Consider the following 20,303-nt stretch of genomic DNA (forward strand, 5'->3'; position numbering starts at 1 on the left):
TCTATTTTTGTTTCCATAGAAAACGAACAGCTGGGGATTCCTTCCAGACTAATGTGGTTTGATCAAGCCAGAAACCCTGAAACAGAGTACGAGGTGATCCAACATTCAAAACAGCTTGAACAAGGCAGCCTTGCAGTCTACAGCCAGGATTTCTGCATCTTCTTAGGATACCCAATGACAGCGCCCCCTACCAGCAGGAAGCAGTTTGGAAAGAACTACACCCAAATTCCCAAATATTGTCTATAAATGTTTGTTTTCATTTAAATGGACTTGATTATACATGGTTAATGATCACAACCAATTCTTCTAAAGGTAAAAAGGGAATTATGGTATAGATATGAATACTTTGTTTTGGAATGGATTTTCATTTATTGATACAATTTAAGGTGAATTTTGTGATATGTATTGTTTAGGTATTGTGTTTATATACCTCATTTACAAATGCAATGTATAATTTAGTACAGATTATAGTTACCTATGATAGTCAAAACTTAGAGTTAAGTTAGTTAGGTTTTCAAGATGTATTTCAAGATGTTTCAAAGACCTACAGAATATGGCATTTAAGATGGTTTAGGGTTTTTCTTAACAGTGAGGCACAACTGCTCCTGGCAACACTACCTGCATCAGAAAGGAAGATGGATCTTGAAGAACCTCGTTATGAAGTTTACTTTCAATATAGCAAGATTAGCCACTTAAACAAGATACTGCTCTTGTCTGGACTGTTTGACTTTATGCTGTATTAACTGAACATGCAGGACCCACAGGAAAGTGACTGCTGATAAAAGATAAACAGTGATGCAGGGTTCCTGCTTCATGGAAGAGTTTGCCAAACAGTCTGCAGGACACAGAGAAAAGTGACTGACAAACTGCCAACACAGGCAGACAGTTTAAAGTTTCCTAATTTGCTGAAGAGTCTGCCAGATACACTATGGTCTATGGGCTGAAGATGGAACATTACAGAAGAAGGTTGAGTGCCTGACCAGGGTAGTTGTCTCTGTCATTTCTAGAGTTTATATATTATCCTTCTGTGGTCTTTGAGGGAGGTGAAGACAAATAGTTATGGTTATAGTTTTCCTTAGTTAGGATTAAAGATAAATTACATATAAGACTTTAGACTCACAAAGATAGGATAGATGATGGAATATTTTCTTTACATCTTGCTAAATGTTAATGGACTAAATATTGCTAATTGTGATTCTTATTTGATAACTGTTGTGTGATATATTTTACGATGTTAAGGTTAAAACCCTTCTTTTTATTTTAGACAGAAAAGAGGAGATGATGGGAGATGTCATTCTGTAAATATGTTTCTCTTATTGGTTAATGAATAAAGCACTGTTGGCCAATAGGAAAGCAAGATAGGCAGGACTAGAAGAAAAGGAGGAAAGTGGAAGTAGTAGGGGGGAGTTCCAAGATGGAGGATGGAGCCAGGTCCTCTCTCCGGTAAGATGAGACCATGTGGAAATACTTAAGAGTAATAGAAATGGGTTAATAATTAAGACAGAGCTAGCTGATAAGAAACTAGTAACTGGCCAACAGAATTATATCAAATACAGAGTCTGTGTGTGTTATTTGAGGCTGGCCCTGCAGTGAGACCAGGCTGGTGGAAAACCTACTTGTAACAGAGGGATCTTGGGACTCTTAAGAGGAGACACATTGACACCATGTACCTGGGGTAAAAACTACAAGCGACAGGAGAACAGCAATCTTTCCAACTATTCCCAGGCCAGCAAAAGCTATTTGGGTGTATAGAGAAGGTACGAGAATTTTGATGTTTTTCCTACAAAATGCTAGTCTAATGCTGGGTGGCTTCGTTTCTTTCTCTCCTTCCTTTCTTTCATCTTTCCTTCCTTCCTTTCTTTTTTATTGAGAGAGGGTCTCACTATGTCATCCTGGCTGGTCTGGCATTTGCCAAATAAGCCAGGCAGATCATGAACTCTGATCCACTCACTTTTGTTTCCTAAGTTCTGGGATTAAAGGTGTGTACCATTTCCCCATCACCCATGATTCTTTTAATGCCATCTTACTCCCCTAGTCCAACCAAATGAAAACTGAGGTCTTCTCATGTCCAATCTGTCCCCCTTTGGAGGCTAATTATCGACATCTCCCTATCTTCCCTACAACACCTGGTTCTGGGCTCAGAGAAGCCTTTGTTGCCTATCTTAGCTCCTGTCTATACCTGTGGTCTGATCCACAAGGACCCTGGAGTTGATGATTCGCCCAAACCGAGAGAACATGTCCTCCACATCCTTCTGAGTCATGGTCCTCGGGAGCCCGCTGATGTACAAGTTGGCATCTTTGATGACCTCTGAGCTTGGGCGCGCATATGATACCTTAAAAATAAAACAAGTCAGAATTAGGACTGACATGTGGCCAAAGCATCACAGAAGGAGACCAAAATTTGGTGTTATAAAGCCAATGTTGTGGCAAGTAATTGCACACAAGACAATCTCTTGCAATGGTATTGTGCTGGAAGCTCACTACAGGCCAGCAGGGAACTCAAACTCCTTGTAGCCTTTTCTCAGTTGGTCCTCAGCATCTCTAACAAGCAGAAAATTATTCCTATTACATGAAGGCAAAGAAACAGTAGGTCTACCACGGTTGGGATTCAAGTTCATGCTGCCTGCTGAAAATAGGGCCTAGATCCCCAACTGCAAGGACCTTGTGGTATGGCAGAAAAAACTGAGAGTAACAACCCTTGCCAGCATGTAAGGCACTATAAAAGCCCAAATAAGAATGCTGCACAGAGGGGCCTGTGATCAGCATTCAAATGCTTGGTGTTAACATCTGTGGTAGGAGAAAGAAAGAAGGGAAGCCCCAAAGGCAACAGCAAGGAAAGGTTTTGGGTGCTTTCCCTAGTACAGGCACCAGAGGTAGTAGAGACCTCAAAGATCAGGGGCAGCCAAGGCATACTGGTGAAACAGTATAGTTAGCAGGAGGCCTTTCTGCCCGTAGAGAGGTGAACTAGCAAGAGGGAACCCAAAGCTGAGTCAGAAAGCTGGGTACAAAGTTGGGTGTGTGTATGCGTGAATCAAGTGCTCCAGAAATGGGGTGGGTGTGTGGTGGGTGGGAGAAGAACTGAGATCTGTGTACTGAAGGCACAAAACTGCTTAAACACGGCAAGGAGCTACCCACCTCATGGGTAATACCAGAACTACTAGGGATCTGGAGAGCACAGTCTGAGGTAATGGAGCTGTATAGAGTGAATTCTTCCCTATCTGTTCTTAGGCCTTGGGTACCAAGGTTCAACATGTAGAACAAGAGCTCTGTGGATACTCCATAATCTAAATCATAACCTAAAATCAAGGGTTAACACACACGTGACTGTTCTGCCTTGGTTCACAGCCTCCTTAGCTTCTCTATTCACAGAAGCCCAAAGTGTTCATGTCTAGCATCAACACCCTGAAGAATATTCATTCACTTATGCCTAAGGGTAAGTACCCACAACTAAGGGCCTCCAAAATTACAAAAGGCCTCAGTGAAAAACACTGTATTTTGGGCAGGATAGTTCAAAAAAGAAGATAGCCTCCCCACCACCAGGACTGCCAGCTCTTCTAGTCTTTCCCAGGATTAGGCTGGATCAGTGGGGAGCTGCCATCCAGGACCAGCCTACCTTGCTTAGGTTGCATATATAGTCATTTTCTCAGGGACACAGGCATTCCTAAACTGTGACTAAGTGGCATCAGTAGGGTAGAGCTCAGGATTAGCACTGTCTGTAGCTAAGGAAAATTCCAATGCTAATGTTGGACAGGATCACAGGAACTCTGCCCTTTCTCTTTAGGCACTGCCAAGTTCAAAGTCAATACTGAGTCCAATGGAGTTGCACTATGGCATCTGGCACTGCTAGGTGTGCATGGACCCTCTAAGTTCTCAAAGTTCTCATCAACACCTTTCCTTTAGTACCAATCCAGTGCTTTCCTATCTCTGAGTCCTGAAATACATATATCCCTTTGCCAAATTAAGAGTCACACGGTTAAGCACTAACCCTCAGGATCACAGAATGTGATCTGATTTGCATACAGACTTAGTTAAGACAAGGTCACACATGGGAGGCTGGGCCCTTAGTCTGATATAATAAAAGTGAAAATCTAGACTCAGGTACATAGAGGTACAATGTCATGCAAAGCCCTGGCAGGCTGTAGAGCTGCATCTGAACCAGATCAATACATCTCCTCAATATAGGAAATGGCTGTTGCCAGGCTGTCATAGAGAAAAGATGGTCAGGAACAGAGGAGCAGAACCCTTCACTCTGACCCCTGCAACCAGAATACAACATCAGGACCAATGAGGACACAAGGGACAATTTAGCCATGAAGAGCTGTGATCTGAGGCTGGTCAGATGTGCAAGCATTTAAAGCCTTCAAAAAAGACCTGCCTGAAGGGGCAGAAGTAAGGTTTTAACTTTAGGGACAGAATATGCCTGGCTTCTGGGTCTTTTACAGTACATCTGCTCTTGCTTGGTGTCCCATCCATGAATGACACACCTTGCACCTGTAGGTCCTGAGTCCGAATATCTTTGTACCCCATTCTGGCCTGGTTAAGGCTTTTCCTCCAGATCAACACTCTTATAGTAGGAGTCTGCTAATACAGGCTCCTTCAGTCCAAAATGGGATGTCATATGGGATTTTAGGTTGATGTTAGAATACATCATAGCATTTGGGACAGGCCACAGAAGTCCAAGCATTGGCACAACAGTTCTGATTCTTCAATATACTTCTATAATAATTTGTCTGGCCTTTATCCTGGGTTTGTGGGAAACCTCTAAAACTAAGTGGTTTTTCAGAAGCCTATGGCTTACATCTAGATTTATGCTAAAAGATGGGTCAGGATGAAGGTCAAGGCATGGAAAGATCATGTTAGTGGCTACAAAGTTGGGGCCTTGAGTCATGAAGTACTGCGACATCCCTGTGTGCTGGGATAGGTGGAGGGGGAATAAATGATGCTTATAATGTTATATAATAATAACTAAGCCAGCTACACATATAGAATAAAACTTCCATAGGAACTCAAGACATTGTTGAACAATGGAATAGCTTTCATGGTCAACACATTGCTGTGGGAAAAAAAAATTCACCTTGACTCTGGGGTAGGAACATGAATGCTCTATGTACTACGTTTCTCTACTCAGTGGGTCCTGACTTTAGGAATAACATAACAGGAACCATAAATTCCGGGGGACTATTTTAGTGGCTAATCTGAAGGGGGCCCCAAAATTTTAGCTAGCTGGGTTAGTACTGCAGGTGTGGCTGGAAACAAAGAATTGCTTCTGGCATGAAGGAAGGACAGCCTAATTGGGAACAGTGCTCTTAAATTTGTATGGGTGGGTGTGCTGAACCTGGATGGCTGTTGTCAGAATTGTGAGACATCAGCTGGTATCATGCTGTGTGTGAGATGAACCCACAACTGTAATGACCTTTGTCATACTGCATGAACTATCATCCTGAACTCATAAGGGCAGCAGGGCAGGAAATAGAAGTCACCCAGATCTTGGTCCCTGGCAGCTAGTCCTGCCTAGGGGTTCAGAAGAGGTTTGGTTGGTGAAGCAGTATCCTCTGAAGGAGTCTGGCAGTACAGTCTCAAGGGAGACAAAGGAGAAATGAAGGCTGAGGGCCATCATGTCTGTCTACAAGGGGACAAGGGATGCCATGGGCGGGGGGGGGGGGGGAGAGTGAGAACTGACTCAGTATATACTCCCTTCCTACAGCTTTTTATAGTCAGGCTGAAAAGGCTACCAGCCACTCTGGGATAGTTTACTAAAGTATACATGAACTCCCCAAGATGCTCTAGAAGCACTAGACTTCAGAATGACTCCTGTTTAGCACAGAAATGGATGAGGTAGGATCCTATCTCTTTACCTTAATGGTTTTGGACTGGAGTCTCAAGCCGTTCAGCGTGCTGATTGCTCTCTCTGCATCCTTTGCAGTCACATAGTTCACAAAACCGTAACCCAAGCTGTGTCCTGTGGAGAGAACATGACATTGGTAAACTAAGTGCCAATGAGCAGTGAAAGGGAGGTACAAGAGCAAGGTCAGAAAAAGAGAAGACAATGTAACAGAGCAAAATTCCAAGGTAGGTACTCTGGGGAACTACTGTTGAGATGATGGCAAACTTTTCCATCTTTGCAACTAACAAAGGTAACCTGTAATTAAAACTTACTTAAAAACTGAGCTGGTGAGAAGGCTCAGCCAGTAAAGGGTTTGCTGCCAAGCCAGATGACCTGGGTTCAATCCCTGAAACTTATACGGTAGAACTGAATTAAAATATCCTGACCTCCAAATGTGAGCTACAGTGCATGAGCATATACAGATAAACTGTTTCTTACAAAAAAAAAAAAAAAAAAAAAAAAAAAGAATAATGTGTTAGCAATTGCATCCTGTGAACTGTTGTTGCCCAGCAGACCCAAAGACACTGGCTGCATTATGGGCCTGACAGATGAACAGGTGACAGCCAGTGGCCAGAGCCTATTGATTTTCTGAAACCTGAATTGCCAGAGTGGAAAGGCCTACTAGGCTCTGGCACCATCTAGTACTGGTTTCCTTTCTTTTCTGAGTCTGGGGAAACTGGACCCAGTTGACAAACTAAACTGAGAGAATCCTAAGCCTACCAAAGGGCCCTGACCACAGGCACACAGCCCTGGTCAAACTCCCCCAGGTTCTCCTGGCAAAAGAATCCACTACAACAATGCCATCAACACAAATTCAGAGATGAGTGGTAAGCAAGGAAGCTAAAGTAACATCAAAGGATCCCAATGTCCTCTTTGTGAAATATTTAGGACAGGCAGGAGTACCTACCTGTCTACTGGGGAGGGACGTGGCACATAGGGAGAGGCCCAGGCTGATGAAGCAACTGTAGCACTAGTCAGGAAAGAGCCTTAGAGGATGTCTAGCCATGACCTCTTACTGATGGAGATCGGAACTTGACTCATATCCTGCCAACTTAAGCAGGTACTTAACTTCATTCTGTTCTGGGTACTTGAGAAAGCTGTTAAGACAAGCCCATTGGATGCAGAGACCTCTGTGTTGTGAATCTGCTGCAATTAGAACTCAGGAAGCCATCCCCTTTGCTAATAATAAGACATGAACTAAACAGACAACCTAATGTACGCTTACTGTTTTTATTTTTATTGGCACTTTCCAATACTCAATTTTAGAAATTATTTTACCATATTCATGTGCACCCATATCAATCAAATATTTGGAAAACAACCACATTTCAAGAATCAGTTCTTTTCTTCCACAATGTTGGTCCTAGGCACAGAATTTAGTTTGTCATGGGTGATGGCAAGTATTTTTACCTGCTGAGCCTACCAACCCACCCTCCTCAGATCCTGAACTTTTTAATGCTAATTTAAAATTTATAGAAAAGCTACACAAATTAATAAGAGTTCCCAGTTCACGCTTAGCCTCCATCAGAACTACCTTCCATTACTATGGCATATTTTGTATAGTAAGTGAACCAATACTTGTTCAATGTTAAATAAATAATCATACTTGATTCCCATGCCCTCAGTTTTCAATGAGCCCCCTCACTCCCCTTTTTTAAGTTAAGAATTAACTCATATATGGAGCTGGAAATGGCTCAGTGGTTAAGCACACTGGTTGCTTATCTAGAGAACCTGAGCTCAATCCCCAGCACCCACATGGCAGCTCACAACAGTCTGCAATGTAACTCCAGTTCCAGGGCATCTGACACCTTCACACAGACATAGAAGCAGGCAAAAAAACAAACAAACCAAACTAAAAATGTGTTTTGCCAAATCGCCTCCATCTCCACCCCTTTCCCCTTTCCCACCTATCTATACATGCTCAATTAAAAATAAACAAAACCACTAAGTCCACTTAATGCTGCATGAGTGAAGGTACATCTGTTGGAGCAGGGTAGCCCGTCATCAGGAGTTGCACCCCAAAGGAAATTTACTTTCCTTCCCCTAGCAATAACCAACTGCTACTAATTTCTTAGCTAGGGGTAGGGCTTTATGAGCCCCTCCTGATATACCCCATCCATGCTGGGATCCAGACTGCTTTGATCTTGTGCATGTCTTGTGCACTCAGCCATAGCCATTTTGAGTTAACTGTACAACAGCAGCACAAACACAGTATGAGTAACAGACCACTTTCTGTTTGGATTTACACATCTTTGTGAACCCATGTGGCTATGTCCTAGACCTCAGGGGAGTTTTTTAACTGTTCCCTCTTGCTTAAGACAATCCTTACAAATCTCATCCAACATGAAATTGAGCTACTGCCTACATGGAACCTTCACCCCTACTGATGGAGGCCAAACTTAAGCGGCCTTAACAGGAACCCAGCCTTTTACCAACACCTATGAGGTAGGTAGAGTGAGGACTTAAGGCAACTGCCCACTGAATAACTTAGTGAGAGAGCACGAGGCTTTCAGGCACCTTGCTCCTGATTCCAGAATTCACTTGCGCATGAAGGTCTACATCCACAGAGACAGACTTGTCAGTGCTGCGCCTAGCAGTGTCCCTTCTTCATGAGAGAACTTGATCAACTTGTGCATAATTACTTGGCTCCATACATTTTCAGAGCATTCAATTTCTGCTGTTACCCCATTTTTCTCCTTTCATGTCTTATTTTGTACCTGTGGTTTTTGTTGTTGTATTGAGTGAGGGTCTCTCTACCTGGTACTGTTTGTCCAGGAACTCAAAGAGATCCACCTGCCTGTCTCGTGAGTTCTGGAATTAAAGGCATGCACCACCACACTGGCATGTACTCTATCTTACAAAAAAAACCCCAAGCTCTTTCTTGGGAACCTTACCTTCAGATTTTTTTCAAGATGTATCACCCCCCACCACCACCACCACAGTGTTTCTCTGTGCAGCTTTGTAGAACAGGCTGGCCTCCAACTCTAGAGATCCCCCTGCCTCTGCCTCTGGAGTGATGGGATTAAGGGCATGTGGCGCCACCACTGCCTGGCTGATGTATTTCATTTTCAATTATGGAATTTGTGTGTGGGGGGCGGTGGAGGTGTTATGTGCACTTGAGTATGTGCCTGTGGAGGTCAGCAGAGAGCATCAACCTCCTTAGAGCTGGAGTTACTTACACAGTGAGCCACCTGATGGGGGTGTAGGAACTAGATTCTGCTTCTCTGCAAGAGTGTCAGTAGCTCTTATCTGCTGAACCATCTCTCTAGGATACCCCCACTCCCTCCCACTCCTGTCCAATCTTATACTGGGGCTGTAGAAAAGCAGTCTGAAGTAAAAGAACAAAACTTCACAGCTATGGTTTCTAGCCTGCAGCTCCTGCAGCTATTCTGTACTAAGGAAGTCACCAGCAGGGCAGACAGTACTTAACAGGATAGCAATCATGAACCCTCCCAGAAACCTCATAGGCTCTTTACCTGCTACTTTATCCCGAATAAGTTTTGCAGATTCAACCTCGCCAATGCTGCTGAACAGACTTCGTAGTTCCTCTTGGGTCATATTCTGAGGGAGGTAGTTGACAATTAAATTCGTTCTCCCAATGTCATCCCTGCAGTCTTCGGCCATGTGGTCTTCATAACCATTAGACATTGTATTATTTAAAAATCTGCAAAGAAAAACAAGAGCAGATAAATTCTAAATGTGAAGGCAAAGATAAATGACTACATTTGCACTTAAGGGATTTTCTTTTCTGCACTAAAAGATCAACTGCTGGGGAGATGGTTCAATTTGTAAAGAGCCCACTGGCACAAAAACTGAGATTTGAGTTCCTATCCCCAGCACCCATGTAAAAGTTGGATGAGGCCGAGCATTGGTGGCGCTCGCCTTTAATCCCAGCACTAGGGAGGCAGAGGCAGGCAGATCTCTATGAGTTTGAGGCCAGCCTGGTCTACAGAGTGAGTTCCAGGACAGGCTCCAAAGCTACACAGAAAAATCCTGTCTTGAAAAACAAAAACAAAACAAACAAAAAAGTTGGATGAGTTGGAACATGCCTTTAGCCTCATTTCAGGGAGCTAGGGACATGACAGAGGGACCTTTGGAACTCTCTGGCCAGTCTAGCCAAATCAATGAGCTTCAGGTTCAGTGAGAGACCCTGTCTCAAAAGATAAGGTGAACAGTGTATGGTGGACATACATCTCACCACAGCCAGTATATCCCACACTGACCTTGTTCTGTGTCTTACAGCATTGCCATTTACAGAGTAGCTCTACTACTTAGTAACACCCAGGTCTCAGAGAATGAGGACAAGGAATATTTTTCACAGGCTCAAGTATTTTGAATACTTGGTTCCCAGATGGTGGCACTGTTTGGGGGAGGTTGTGGAACCTTTAGGAGGTGAAGCTTTGCTGGAAGAAGCCACTGGGGGTGGGCTTTGAGTTTAGTTTTACCCCACATCCACTTTGCTTTCTGTGCTTCCTTAGTGTGGATGGAGATGTGATTTCACACCTTACTTCCCTGGCTGCCTGCTGCCACATCTCCTTCACCATTACACTCTCCCTCTGGAACTGTAAGCTCATATAAATCTCCTTCTGTAAGCTGTCTCTGGTCATTTAATACATTTAATACAATGTGATAGAAGAAGTCACTTAATAATGACCTCTGGCCCCCACATAATTTGTAACCCTATACGTGTTAAGTACTTCCATGAACAAACATTCTCACATATACATACATACATACATCAACTGCAACAAATGTATCCAACTGCCAGATGTGGATGACATGGAAAAGGTTGTTGGGGAAGGATATAAAAGAACAAGCCTATTATTTTTTGAAAATTTACCTTTATATTATGTGTGTGTTTTGTCTGCTTATAAATAAGTGCACTTGGGGTACCTGGTGTCTGTGGAAGTCAGGAGAGGGCGTTAGGACCTCTGAAACTGGAGTTATTGATGGTTGTAAACTACCACATGGGTGCTGGGAATCAAAACCTGGGTTCTCTAGAACTGCTGAGCTATCTCTCTAGCCATTCACTTCTTTTATTTTGTGTGTGCATGTATGCATATGAGTGCAAGAGCATAGAGGTCAGAAGACAATCAGTAGAAGTCAGTTTTCCCCTTCCTTTGAACTCAGGTCATCCATCAGACTTAACTACCATGCCATCTAAACAGCTTCTCATTAGCTTTATAACCTTTTTGTAAAACCACAACTACTCTATAAAATAATTACACTAACACAAAACACCAATTCCAATTGTGTTCACCAACAGTGCCTTTTCTTTTTTTTAAATGCAGTCTCACTTTTAAGCCAGGCTGGCCTGGAATGAATACACTATGCAGTTCAGGGTGGCCTCAAACATGATACTCCTGCTTTAGCTTCCCAGGTACTTGAATTACAGGTGTGAGCTGTCACATTTGGATAAGAGGATTGTGTGTGTGTGTGTGTGTGTGTGTGTGTGTGTGTGTGTGTGTGTGTGTGTGTGTGTGTGGTCTCACATAGCTGAAGACAGCCTGCAGCTCACTATGTAGTAGATACTAGACTACTGATCCTCCCTCCTCTTTTCCAAGTGCCATGATTACAGGTATGTGCCACCTGGTCTGGCTCAGTAAGAGGACCTTTGAGGAGGCCTGGGGATGCAGCTCATTAACAGAATATGCACAAAATCTTGGGTTCTATCCCCAGTGAGTGACCATGCCTATCCACCAACATGGCTTTAAAGAACCCTATAAAGAGACCCAAATGTTGGCAAGCGAATATCTGTGGGGTAGAGGCCAGCCTTGTCTACAGAGTGAGTTCCAGGAACAGCTAGAGCTGTTACACAGAGAAACCCTGTCTCTCCACACCTCCCCCTTAAAAAACAAAACAAAACAAAAACAACCTCCCCCAAAACCAACCCTAGATGTCATCCCAGTACAACAGTTCAAGCTCCCAAGAGAAAAAAGTTTGTGTGTATCAAGAGCTTTCCAACTCCTGGTTTTTTCTGTCCCCACTGTGGACTACAGCTGGATACCAAGGAGCCTATGATGTGTCCCCTCATGCAACTTTGACATCTGCCTGTTACATGTGCCCCTTCTATCTTGAACAACACAGCATTGGAGCCAGAGATTAGGATTTCTGAGAGAGAGAGAGAGAGAGAGAGAGAGAGAGAGAGAGAGAGAGAGAGAGAGAGAATATGTGTGCGTGTGTGCATGCACAGTTGCAGTGTCTAGAAAATTTATTTTCAGAAGTAAACAACCCAGGATAGCTTGGGAGCAACATCTGTATAGAAGCAGCGGAGAGTACCAAGATCACTTCTTTGAAAACACAGCTCACACATGGTTTGCTCACAGACATTGTGGTGCAGTGGCCTAATATAGGAGGCCCTTCAACCTGCTTCTAAATTCACAGCCATCACTTTACATATATTCACCTGTCTGGAGGTCTCAGTGGTGGGCAGTCCACCCCTTCCTCCAGATGTACAGCTCTACATTAGTTTGAAAATCCAAGGTATAATAAGCCTTTGATTATCTTTAAAAACAGCTCTGCAGAGGTGGGTGTGGGCACACACCTGTAATTCTAGTACTCAAGCAATGGAGGCAAGAGGATGAGTTTAAGGCTAGCTACTCTTGGCTATGTAGCAAGTTCAAGGCCAGTCTGGGTTATATTTAACTCTATTTCAAAAGAAAACAAAAACAAAGAAAACTTTTCAGTGCTAAGTAGCAGAGAACTTGCCTAGTATGAAGGAAGAAGACACTAGGTTCTATGTCTAACACCTTAAAAAAGGAGGGCTGGGGGCTTTGCCAGAGACTACATAAAACTGAACACAACTCTGGTACTGACATTTTTCTCTTACTCTTGTTAACACTGAGAGAAGGGGAATTAATTAGGCCTGTTTTCTAGAAGTGTTCAGGTTCCTACTCTACTAACTCTCAAACATGTAAACAATAAAATTTCCCAGTGTTTGTCACTTACGTAAAGCTGTGCAGGTTCCTTCCTCTCTATAAAGTGTGTTAACAGCAAAAGAGAGAATCCTAGCAAACCAGCTATCATAAAGTTAAAAAGCTTTATGGCAACCAGAAACAAAGACAAGCAGCAAGAGACTGGGAGAAAAACAGCTGTTCTGTATCATTTTGATCAGTGGTTGTCATACTGGGAAATTCACCCATCAGGGGACAGGATGTGATGATGTGTGGAGGCATTGTATGTGCCCACACACTATCAGTGTCTACTGAGCAGATTCCAGGATGCTGTTAATTCAATATTCTGTAAGGCATAGGATGATGCCAACAATCAAGAAGCACCTTGCCTAAAATGCCAACATTTCCAAGGTTGAGTAAGTTGATTCAATGCCATCTACAAATTAATAATTAAAATCTAACATATTAGCAACAGAAAGGCAGACAATGATTTAAACTACAACTTCATGATGACAGCCATTCAAAGATGACAAACTCTGACATCATGCAAGCAGGTACAGTGGCACACTGCTATTGTCCTAGCACTTGGGAGATAGAAGCATAACCATGCTCAGTTTGGAATCATATATGGCAGTGGTCTGCAACGTTCCTAATGCTGTGATCTTATAATAGTTCCTCATGTGGTGACCACCAACCATAAAATTATTTTCATTGCTACTATTATAAATTATAAATATCTGATATGCAATCCCTGTTAAAGTGTCATTTGTTCCCCAAAGGTTGAGAACCACTGATCTAGGTATATGAGATCTAGCCCCCAAAGCAAGAGGAAATGATAGACTATTTTTACTGGTCATATAGGATAGATTAAAATTCTGTACATAGGGAGAAGAGACTGACATGTACACAAGACAGCAACACTTTTTTGGAGGAGTTTGGAACCCCTACCAACCCCAAGACTTGGACCATAGGTATCTGTTCTATGATAACAATCACACAGACAGGGGTTAGTAATCTGAAGAAACAGATTGTAAAAAGCTGACATTTACATGTATATAAATAGAAGATGGCTCAGTATCAATTTTCAGTAGAAAGCATTCAAGTTTAACCATGAAAAACTATGGCCATTCTGTTAAACTGTCTATAGTCATGAAAGTCCCGCCCAAACAGGGTTTCTCTGTAGCTTTGGAATCTGCCCTGGAACTTGATCTGTAGACCAGGCTGACCTTGAACTTACAGAGATCCATCTGCCTCTGCCTCCAAAGTACTAGAATTAAAGGTGAGCCCTGCCACCACCCAGCTGGTCATCAGAGTTTTAAATAAATCATTAGCTCAAAAACAAAAGCATCTGCTGAAGATGAGGGCACAGAGGTTAATGTTAAAAATTAGTTTTGGCCCAGTGGTGACACATTCCTCTAATCCAGGGAGGCAGAAGCAGGTGGATCTCTGAGTTCGAGGCCAGCCTGGTCTATAGAGCTAGTTCCAAGACAGGCAGAGCTACACAGAGAAATCCTATGTTAAAAAACAAAACAAAAATTAATATGCATGCTCAAGTTTGCTGAAGACGAGATTGGAAACATCTCCTTTCCTTCCAGTTTATTTCCTTTTGCCTTTTTCTTTCTCTTTCCTCCCCTCCGTCCTTTCATGGTGCTGGGGATTGAATATATATTGCCAGTGCTTTACCAATGAGTTACATTCTGAGCTTTTCTTCTCTCCACCCCTTCTCTAAGACCTGTGCACCTACAATTCTCTGTTCATTCTTTTATAGCTAATGAACTGGTAGTGATTACCCTCTTACAAAACAAGTCCAGTCCATCACCTTTTATAAAGCTTTACTAAAATACAATCATTTTCTTTGTGCTATTTACTGTCTAAGGTTGATTTTTTTTTTTTTTTTTTAACTACAGAGTTGAATAGTAACAAATGAGTAACAGCACATGGCCCAGAGAGCCAAAAAGATTCACCATCTGGCTTTTTACAGGGAAAAAAAAAAAAAAAAAAAAAAAAAAAAAAGAATTGCTACCATTATCTCCTCCCTTCCTCCTCTATCCATTCTGATGTCTCCAAAGGGCCTCCACAGGGTTTTCCTATGTAGCTCAAACATAGCTCAGGGGTACAGTGCTTGCCTCACATGTGTGGTCAAAGCCCTAGATTTGATTCCTAGCACTGCTAGTAGTCAAACTCCATGTAGCCCAAGTTGGATTCAAACCTGAGATCCTTCTGTCTTAGCCTCCCAAAAGCTGGGATTATGGTATGTGCCATCATGCCAGTCTTCTTCAGGAATACAAACATTTTCTAATATTGGACTAAGCAAAGATTTCTTAGATATACCACCAAAAACTGTTTTCATTAATTAAAAGATGAATAGATGTCACCAAAATGTAAAACTGCTGCTTTGCAAGACAATGTTGGAAAAACTAATACCCAAAGACTAAGTAAAGTATTTACAAAGAATTGAAAACACTTAAAAATATTTTTATTATTCCTAAAAAAACGTACATGTGTATTTTGCCTACATGGATGTCTGTGCCTCATGTGTGTGTGCCTTGCCTGTGGAAGCCAGAAGAGAGTGCCAAATCCCTTGGAATTTGAGCTATAGACAACTCCCATGTGGGCACTGGGAATCAAACCCAGGTCCTTTGGAGAGCAGCCAGTGCTCTTAACCACACCAAGCCATCTCTCTAGTCCTGAAGACACTTTATAAAACAAACAAACAAACAAACAAAAAAAGCTTGCTCTCAAGACTAGAAAAGCTGTTCTATTAATCACTTGCCTGCCTGCTGCTCCTTCAATGTATCAAATAAATGGGTCTTCTATGCTGGTCTACCATCTTAGCTCCCCGCCCCCACAACAATGTTCTTAATTAACTAATGGAAAAATGTACTGGTGGTATACATAAATTGTGTTTATTAGAGATTTCTTTCTGATAAGTATATGTTCACAGTTTGATGTGTAAAATTACAAACACATATAGACACATCTTCACTTAAAAGAAAAAAAAGGTGACAGGCAAAAGGCTTTCGGAGCAATGGCTTAATGAGAACTTAAGTTCAAATCCCAAGCATATGCTTAAGTAGAAAGACATGGCTAAGATTGCCTGTATAACCCCAGCACTGGAAAGGAGACAGGAAGATTGATGGGGCTTTCTGTTTTCCAAACTAGCTTCACAAAGAATAAGGCAGAAAGTGATAGAACACACTTGATTTAAAACATAAGTTATGTGCACTTGGACACACACACAAATCTGGGTTTGGTGGTATACTTCTGATATTCAAGTATTTGAGAGGTAGAGGCATGCAGATCAGGAGTTCAAAGTCATCCTTGACAAAATGGCATCATCTAAAAAACAAACAGGAACCGGGGAGATGGCTCAGCAGCTAAAACTATTTGTGCATGCAACCATGACAACTTGAGTTTGATCTCCAGAACCCAAGTATGAAGCTAGATGTCATGGCTAGGGAGTGGAAAGATCCCTAGACATGGAGGCCAAAGATCAATCCATTCTCACGTTCATGGGTTGTTGTCCTTTGACATCCACACATGTACAGCTGCATGCTTGACCATTCAAACACAAAAATACAAATAATAACTGACTTTTAAAATACAATCAAAAGATTTCTACTAGAATGGCTAAAAATGCTGGGGAGGATGGGGGAGACGTTAGGCTTTCTACATACATCTATGGTAGTAATACAAAAATGTAACTGTTGGGGGCTGGAGAGATAGCTCTGCAGTTAAGAACACTGACTACTCTTCCAGAGGACCTGGGTTCAATTCCCAGTACCCATATGGCAACTAACAATTGTCTGTAACTCCAAGATCAGACACCCTCAGATAGATATACATGCATTCAGGCAAAACACGAATGCAAATAAAAGTAAATTATTTTTAAAAATGTAACAGTTACTTTGATAAACAAATTGGCAGTCTCTGAGTTGAAAACATACACACACACACACACACACACACACACACACACACACACACACACACACTGTATGTGACCTGGCAATGACATTCCTACTTCTGTTTTCTTTCATTTCCTCCTTCCTTTCTGGGAGATTCCTGTTAGTCTAACCCCAAAATTCACCATGTAGCCCAAACTAGCCTCAAATTTATGGCAACCCCCTCCTCAGTCTCTGAAATGCTGAGATTATAGGTATAAGCCACATTAATGTAAGAGAAATGAACATCTATGTTCACATAAAAACCTATATACAAATGCATATAGCATACTTTATTCACAATCACTGTAAGTCTGAACAACTGAAATAAGTCATTCATGGGGAAAAGTGGGCAGGGAAGGACCAACTCTTCAAAGTAGTCCTCTGATGGCAACATTGAGGGATGTGGTAGCACATGCCTTTAATCCTAGCATTCAAGAGGCACAGGCAGGCAGAACTATGTGAGCTTAGGGTCAACCTGATCCATAGAGTTCTAGGCCAGCCAGGGTTACATATTGACACCCTTTAAACCAAACAAAAACAAGCCTCAAATAACAGGGCTCAGTTGGTATGATTATTGTCTAGCATTCATGAGTCCCCAGGTCCCACTCTCCAGCAACACATGGGAGTAATGGTGGACAACTATAATCCTAGGACTTGGAAGGTGCAGGCAGGAGTTCAGAAATCCAGCCATCCTCAGATATATAGCAAGTATGAAAGTCAACCTGGCTACTCAGACTCTTTCTCAGAACAAACAAACAAACAAACAAAAACAACAACAACAACAAAAAAACCTTCAAACAATCCTACACAAAGAAGATGAGTACAATTTTCTATAATGCAAATGAAAAACTAAAATTAAGATTTAAACAAAGAACTTGTCACACTGCTCCACAGCATGGTCACGGCATTCAGGGCTGAACACTCCTTACAGTTCAAGTCTGTAGCCAACTAGGAACAATAGAGCCAGTTTCATGGTACTTCAGAGGCTACTCCACTCAATCTTCCAGTAGGCCGCCCTTGATCCTTTCCAAACCTGTGTGGCCCAACCTGGGTCCAACTATCCTGTGCCCACAAGCTCTATCCGTAATAGATCTGTGATTATCCAATTATCAATGATCACTATCAAGCCTCTGGCACCTCCTGCTCCCTGTAAGTCAACTCTGCTCACTTCCATGCTTTTCTGTCATTACCCACTAAAGCTCAGAGGTCACTCTATTTTGCTCATGGTCAGTCAGACTGTTAATAAGTGGCAGGGTTTGGCCTTGAGTTGTCACTACATAGTGGTGCTCCAGCATAAATTATAATGCCTTTGTAATGGCGACCCACTGAATTTTCCAGCCTGTGTCCCTGGCCTGGCTTAGTCCTAGGCAGGATAACAGGCTGCTTCATTTTTCAAATCCTTTCCACCGTTGGCATAAGCCTTTATTACCCCCTCAATAATTATTTTTCACCAATATCACAAGTGAGGTATTGGCTGGGAAGATGGCTCAATGGGTGAAGAGGTTACTATGCGAGTCTGATAATCTGAGTTTGATGGCCTGAATGCATGTAAAAGTAGAAAGAATCAACTTCACAAAGTTGTGGCACTGAACTCCGCATGTGTCCCACACCAAAATAAATAACAAACACAGCAAGGACTTTACATACATGGCCAATGTCCCAACTACCACAAATTATGCAGTCATGTTTCTAGATTTTGGGGGAAATTCACAGGGGCTAACACATCCCAAGAGCAATATATATGACCCTCATCCTGGGAAATGACCTGTAATCATGACATTTCCCCTACCAGGTAAGGATAGACCATTGCTATCTAAGGGCCCTCAAATTAAAGGTTCCAGATTCCACCTGGGATATTCCATGTTTGGAATATTTCTTTAATGTTAAATAACAGCACTCACAAGTTGTCCTGACTTTTTTTTTTTTTTTTTTTTTTTTTTTTGCTTTTCAAGACAGGTTTTCCTGTGTAGCTTTGGAGCCTGTCCTCGAACTAGCTCTTATAGACCAGGCTGATCACAAACCCAGGGATCTGCCTGCCTCTGCCTCCCAAGTACTGGGATTAAAGGCTTGTGCCACCACCTGGCAAAGTTTTTATTTTTTTGAGTCAGGGTTTCTCTGTGTAGCTTTGTAGACCAGGCTAGCCTCAAAGTCACAGAGAGCTGCCTGCCTCTGCCTTCATAGTGCTGGGACTAAAGGAATGGGCCACTACTGACCAGCTGTCCTGGCATTTTTAAAAATCCATCAGCTTCTTCCTTTTAAAAATAACAAGATTTATTTTTAATTAAGTTTATGTGTATGCATATACATGTAAGAGTATGGATGCCTGAGGCCAGAGGTGTTGGATCCCCTGAAACTAGCATTAGCGGTTGTAAGTTGTTTGATGTAGAATACTATGACATTTCCATGTTCCCTCCCTCTTCTCTGAGATGGTAAAGATAGAACCTGTGGTCTTGAACATGCTAGGCAACAATTCTATTATTCAGCCACATACAACACATTATCTTACTTTCCCAAGATCATGAGTAATAAGCACCACCCCAAAGAACAAGGGCAACTGCAAGGAGCAAAAACTGGAAACGTCAAGTATGACAAAATGATTCTCCTGTTATTAAGAACCATTTCAAGTAACTGGATATACCAAGGAGAAGTTTTGTTTAGAAGGGTCTTGGGATTTTGATCCTACTACACATTTTAAACTATCTTATAGTTGTGCCATGTGACATCCATCCTGGTGTTCCCATTGGCAGCACTGTAGAACAATGCAGGTGTCTTTATATATGACATAAAAACATACATGGGTAGTGTTATCAGTAGGGTTAGTATCCATGAGGCATACATGAGAGCCAAAGTTTTCAAAGGTGGGGCAGGACTTTGTAAAGGATGAGTACTAGATTGAAGCCAAACTCTTTTATCAGGCCTGACTAGCAGCACTACTACCCACTTAAGAGGCTTAGACTCAAGTATTTTTTTTTTTTAATTTTACTTTATGTATGTGAATGTTCTGCAAGCATGTATCTGTGCATTGGTGCCCATGGAGGTCAATACAAGGTGTCAGATCCCCTGGAGCTAGAGTTATAGTTGTTTGTGAATCACCATGTGGGTACTGGGAATAGAACCCAAGCCCTTTGCAAGAGCAGCAAGTGTTCTTAACTGCTGAGCCATCTCTCCAGACCCTCAATTATTCCTGAGGTTCTTTCTAGATATAAAACTCTTGAGTCTTCAAGATGAGAGGTGGGGGTGGGTGGGGGAACAAGTCACCCAGGAAATACCCGGGTGCCAGAAAAAAACTGAAGGTACCACTTGACTCAATTATTATTGTCAGCCAACCAGAGTTCAGGTAGATGGGGGCACATACAGATTCTTAATGGACCTTGTCCATAGTCAAGAAGGCTAAGGCCCACTTGACTGGGACAGCTCAAGCCAAGTAGTTCACAGTAGGTCAGCACAGAGCAGGCTGCCTAGTCCAAGTGCTCTATAGGCCCTAGGGACTTGGCCAGAACCAGAGACATGCACAGCAACACAGTAAGGCACGGAAGCCCATGGCTCTACCCCACTTCCAAAATGAATCACACTGTCAGC

At 42.3% G+C, this 20,303-nt stretch overlaps 1 protein-coding gene across 2 annotated transcripts in view; it reads right to left on the reverse strand.

The window, feature by feature from the left end:
• Elavl1 (ELAV like RNA binding protein 1) overlaps positions 1 to 20,303 on the reverse strand; it is a 36,626-nt gene that overhangs the window by 11,956 nt on the left and 4,367 nt on the right. For both annotated transcript variants that reach the window (XM_051205430.1, XM_051205428.1), the window contains 3 exons: positions 9,361 to 9,548; positions 5,856 to 5,959; positions 2,180 to 2,333 (listed from right to left, as the gene is read on the reverse strand). In XM_051205430.1, the coding sequence (XP_051061387.1) occupies positions 2,180 to 2,333; positions 5,856 to 5,959; positions 9,361 to 9,532 (430 nt within the window). In that variant the 5' untranslated portion in view covers positions 9,533 to 9,548. The remainder of the gene's footprint in view (positions 1 to 2,179; positions 2,334 to 5,855; positions 5,960 to 9,360; positions 9,549 to 20,303) is intronic.

The sequence above is a fragment of the Phodopus roborovskii genome, unplaced genomic scaffold (assembly GCF_943737965.1).
Source record: "Phodopus roborovskii unplaced genomic scaffold, PHOROB, whole genome shotgun sequence".
NCBI classification, from domain to species: domain Eukaryota; kingdom Metazoa; phylum Chordata; class Mammalia; order Rodentia; family Cricetidae; genus Phodopus; species Phodopus roborovskii.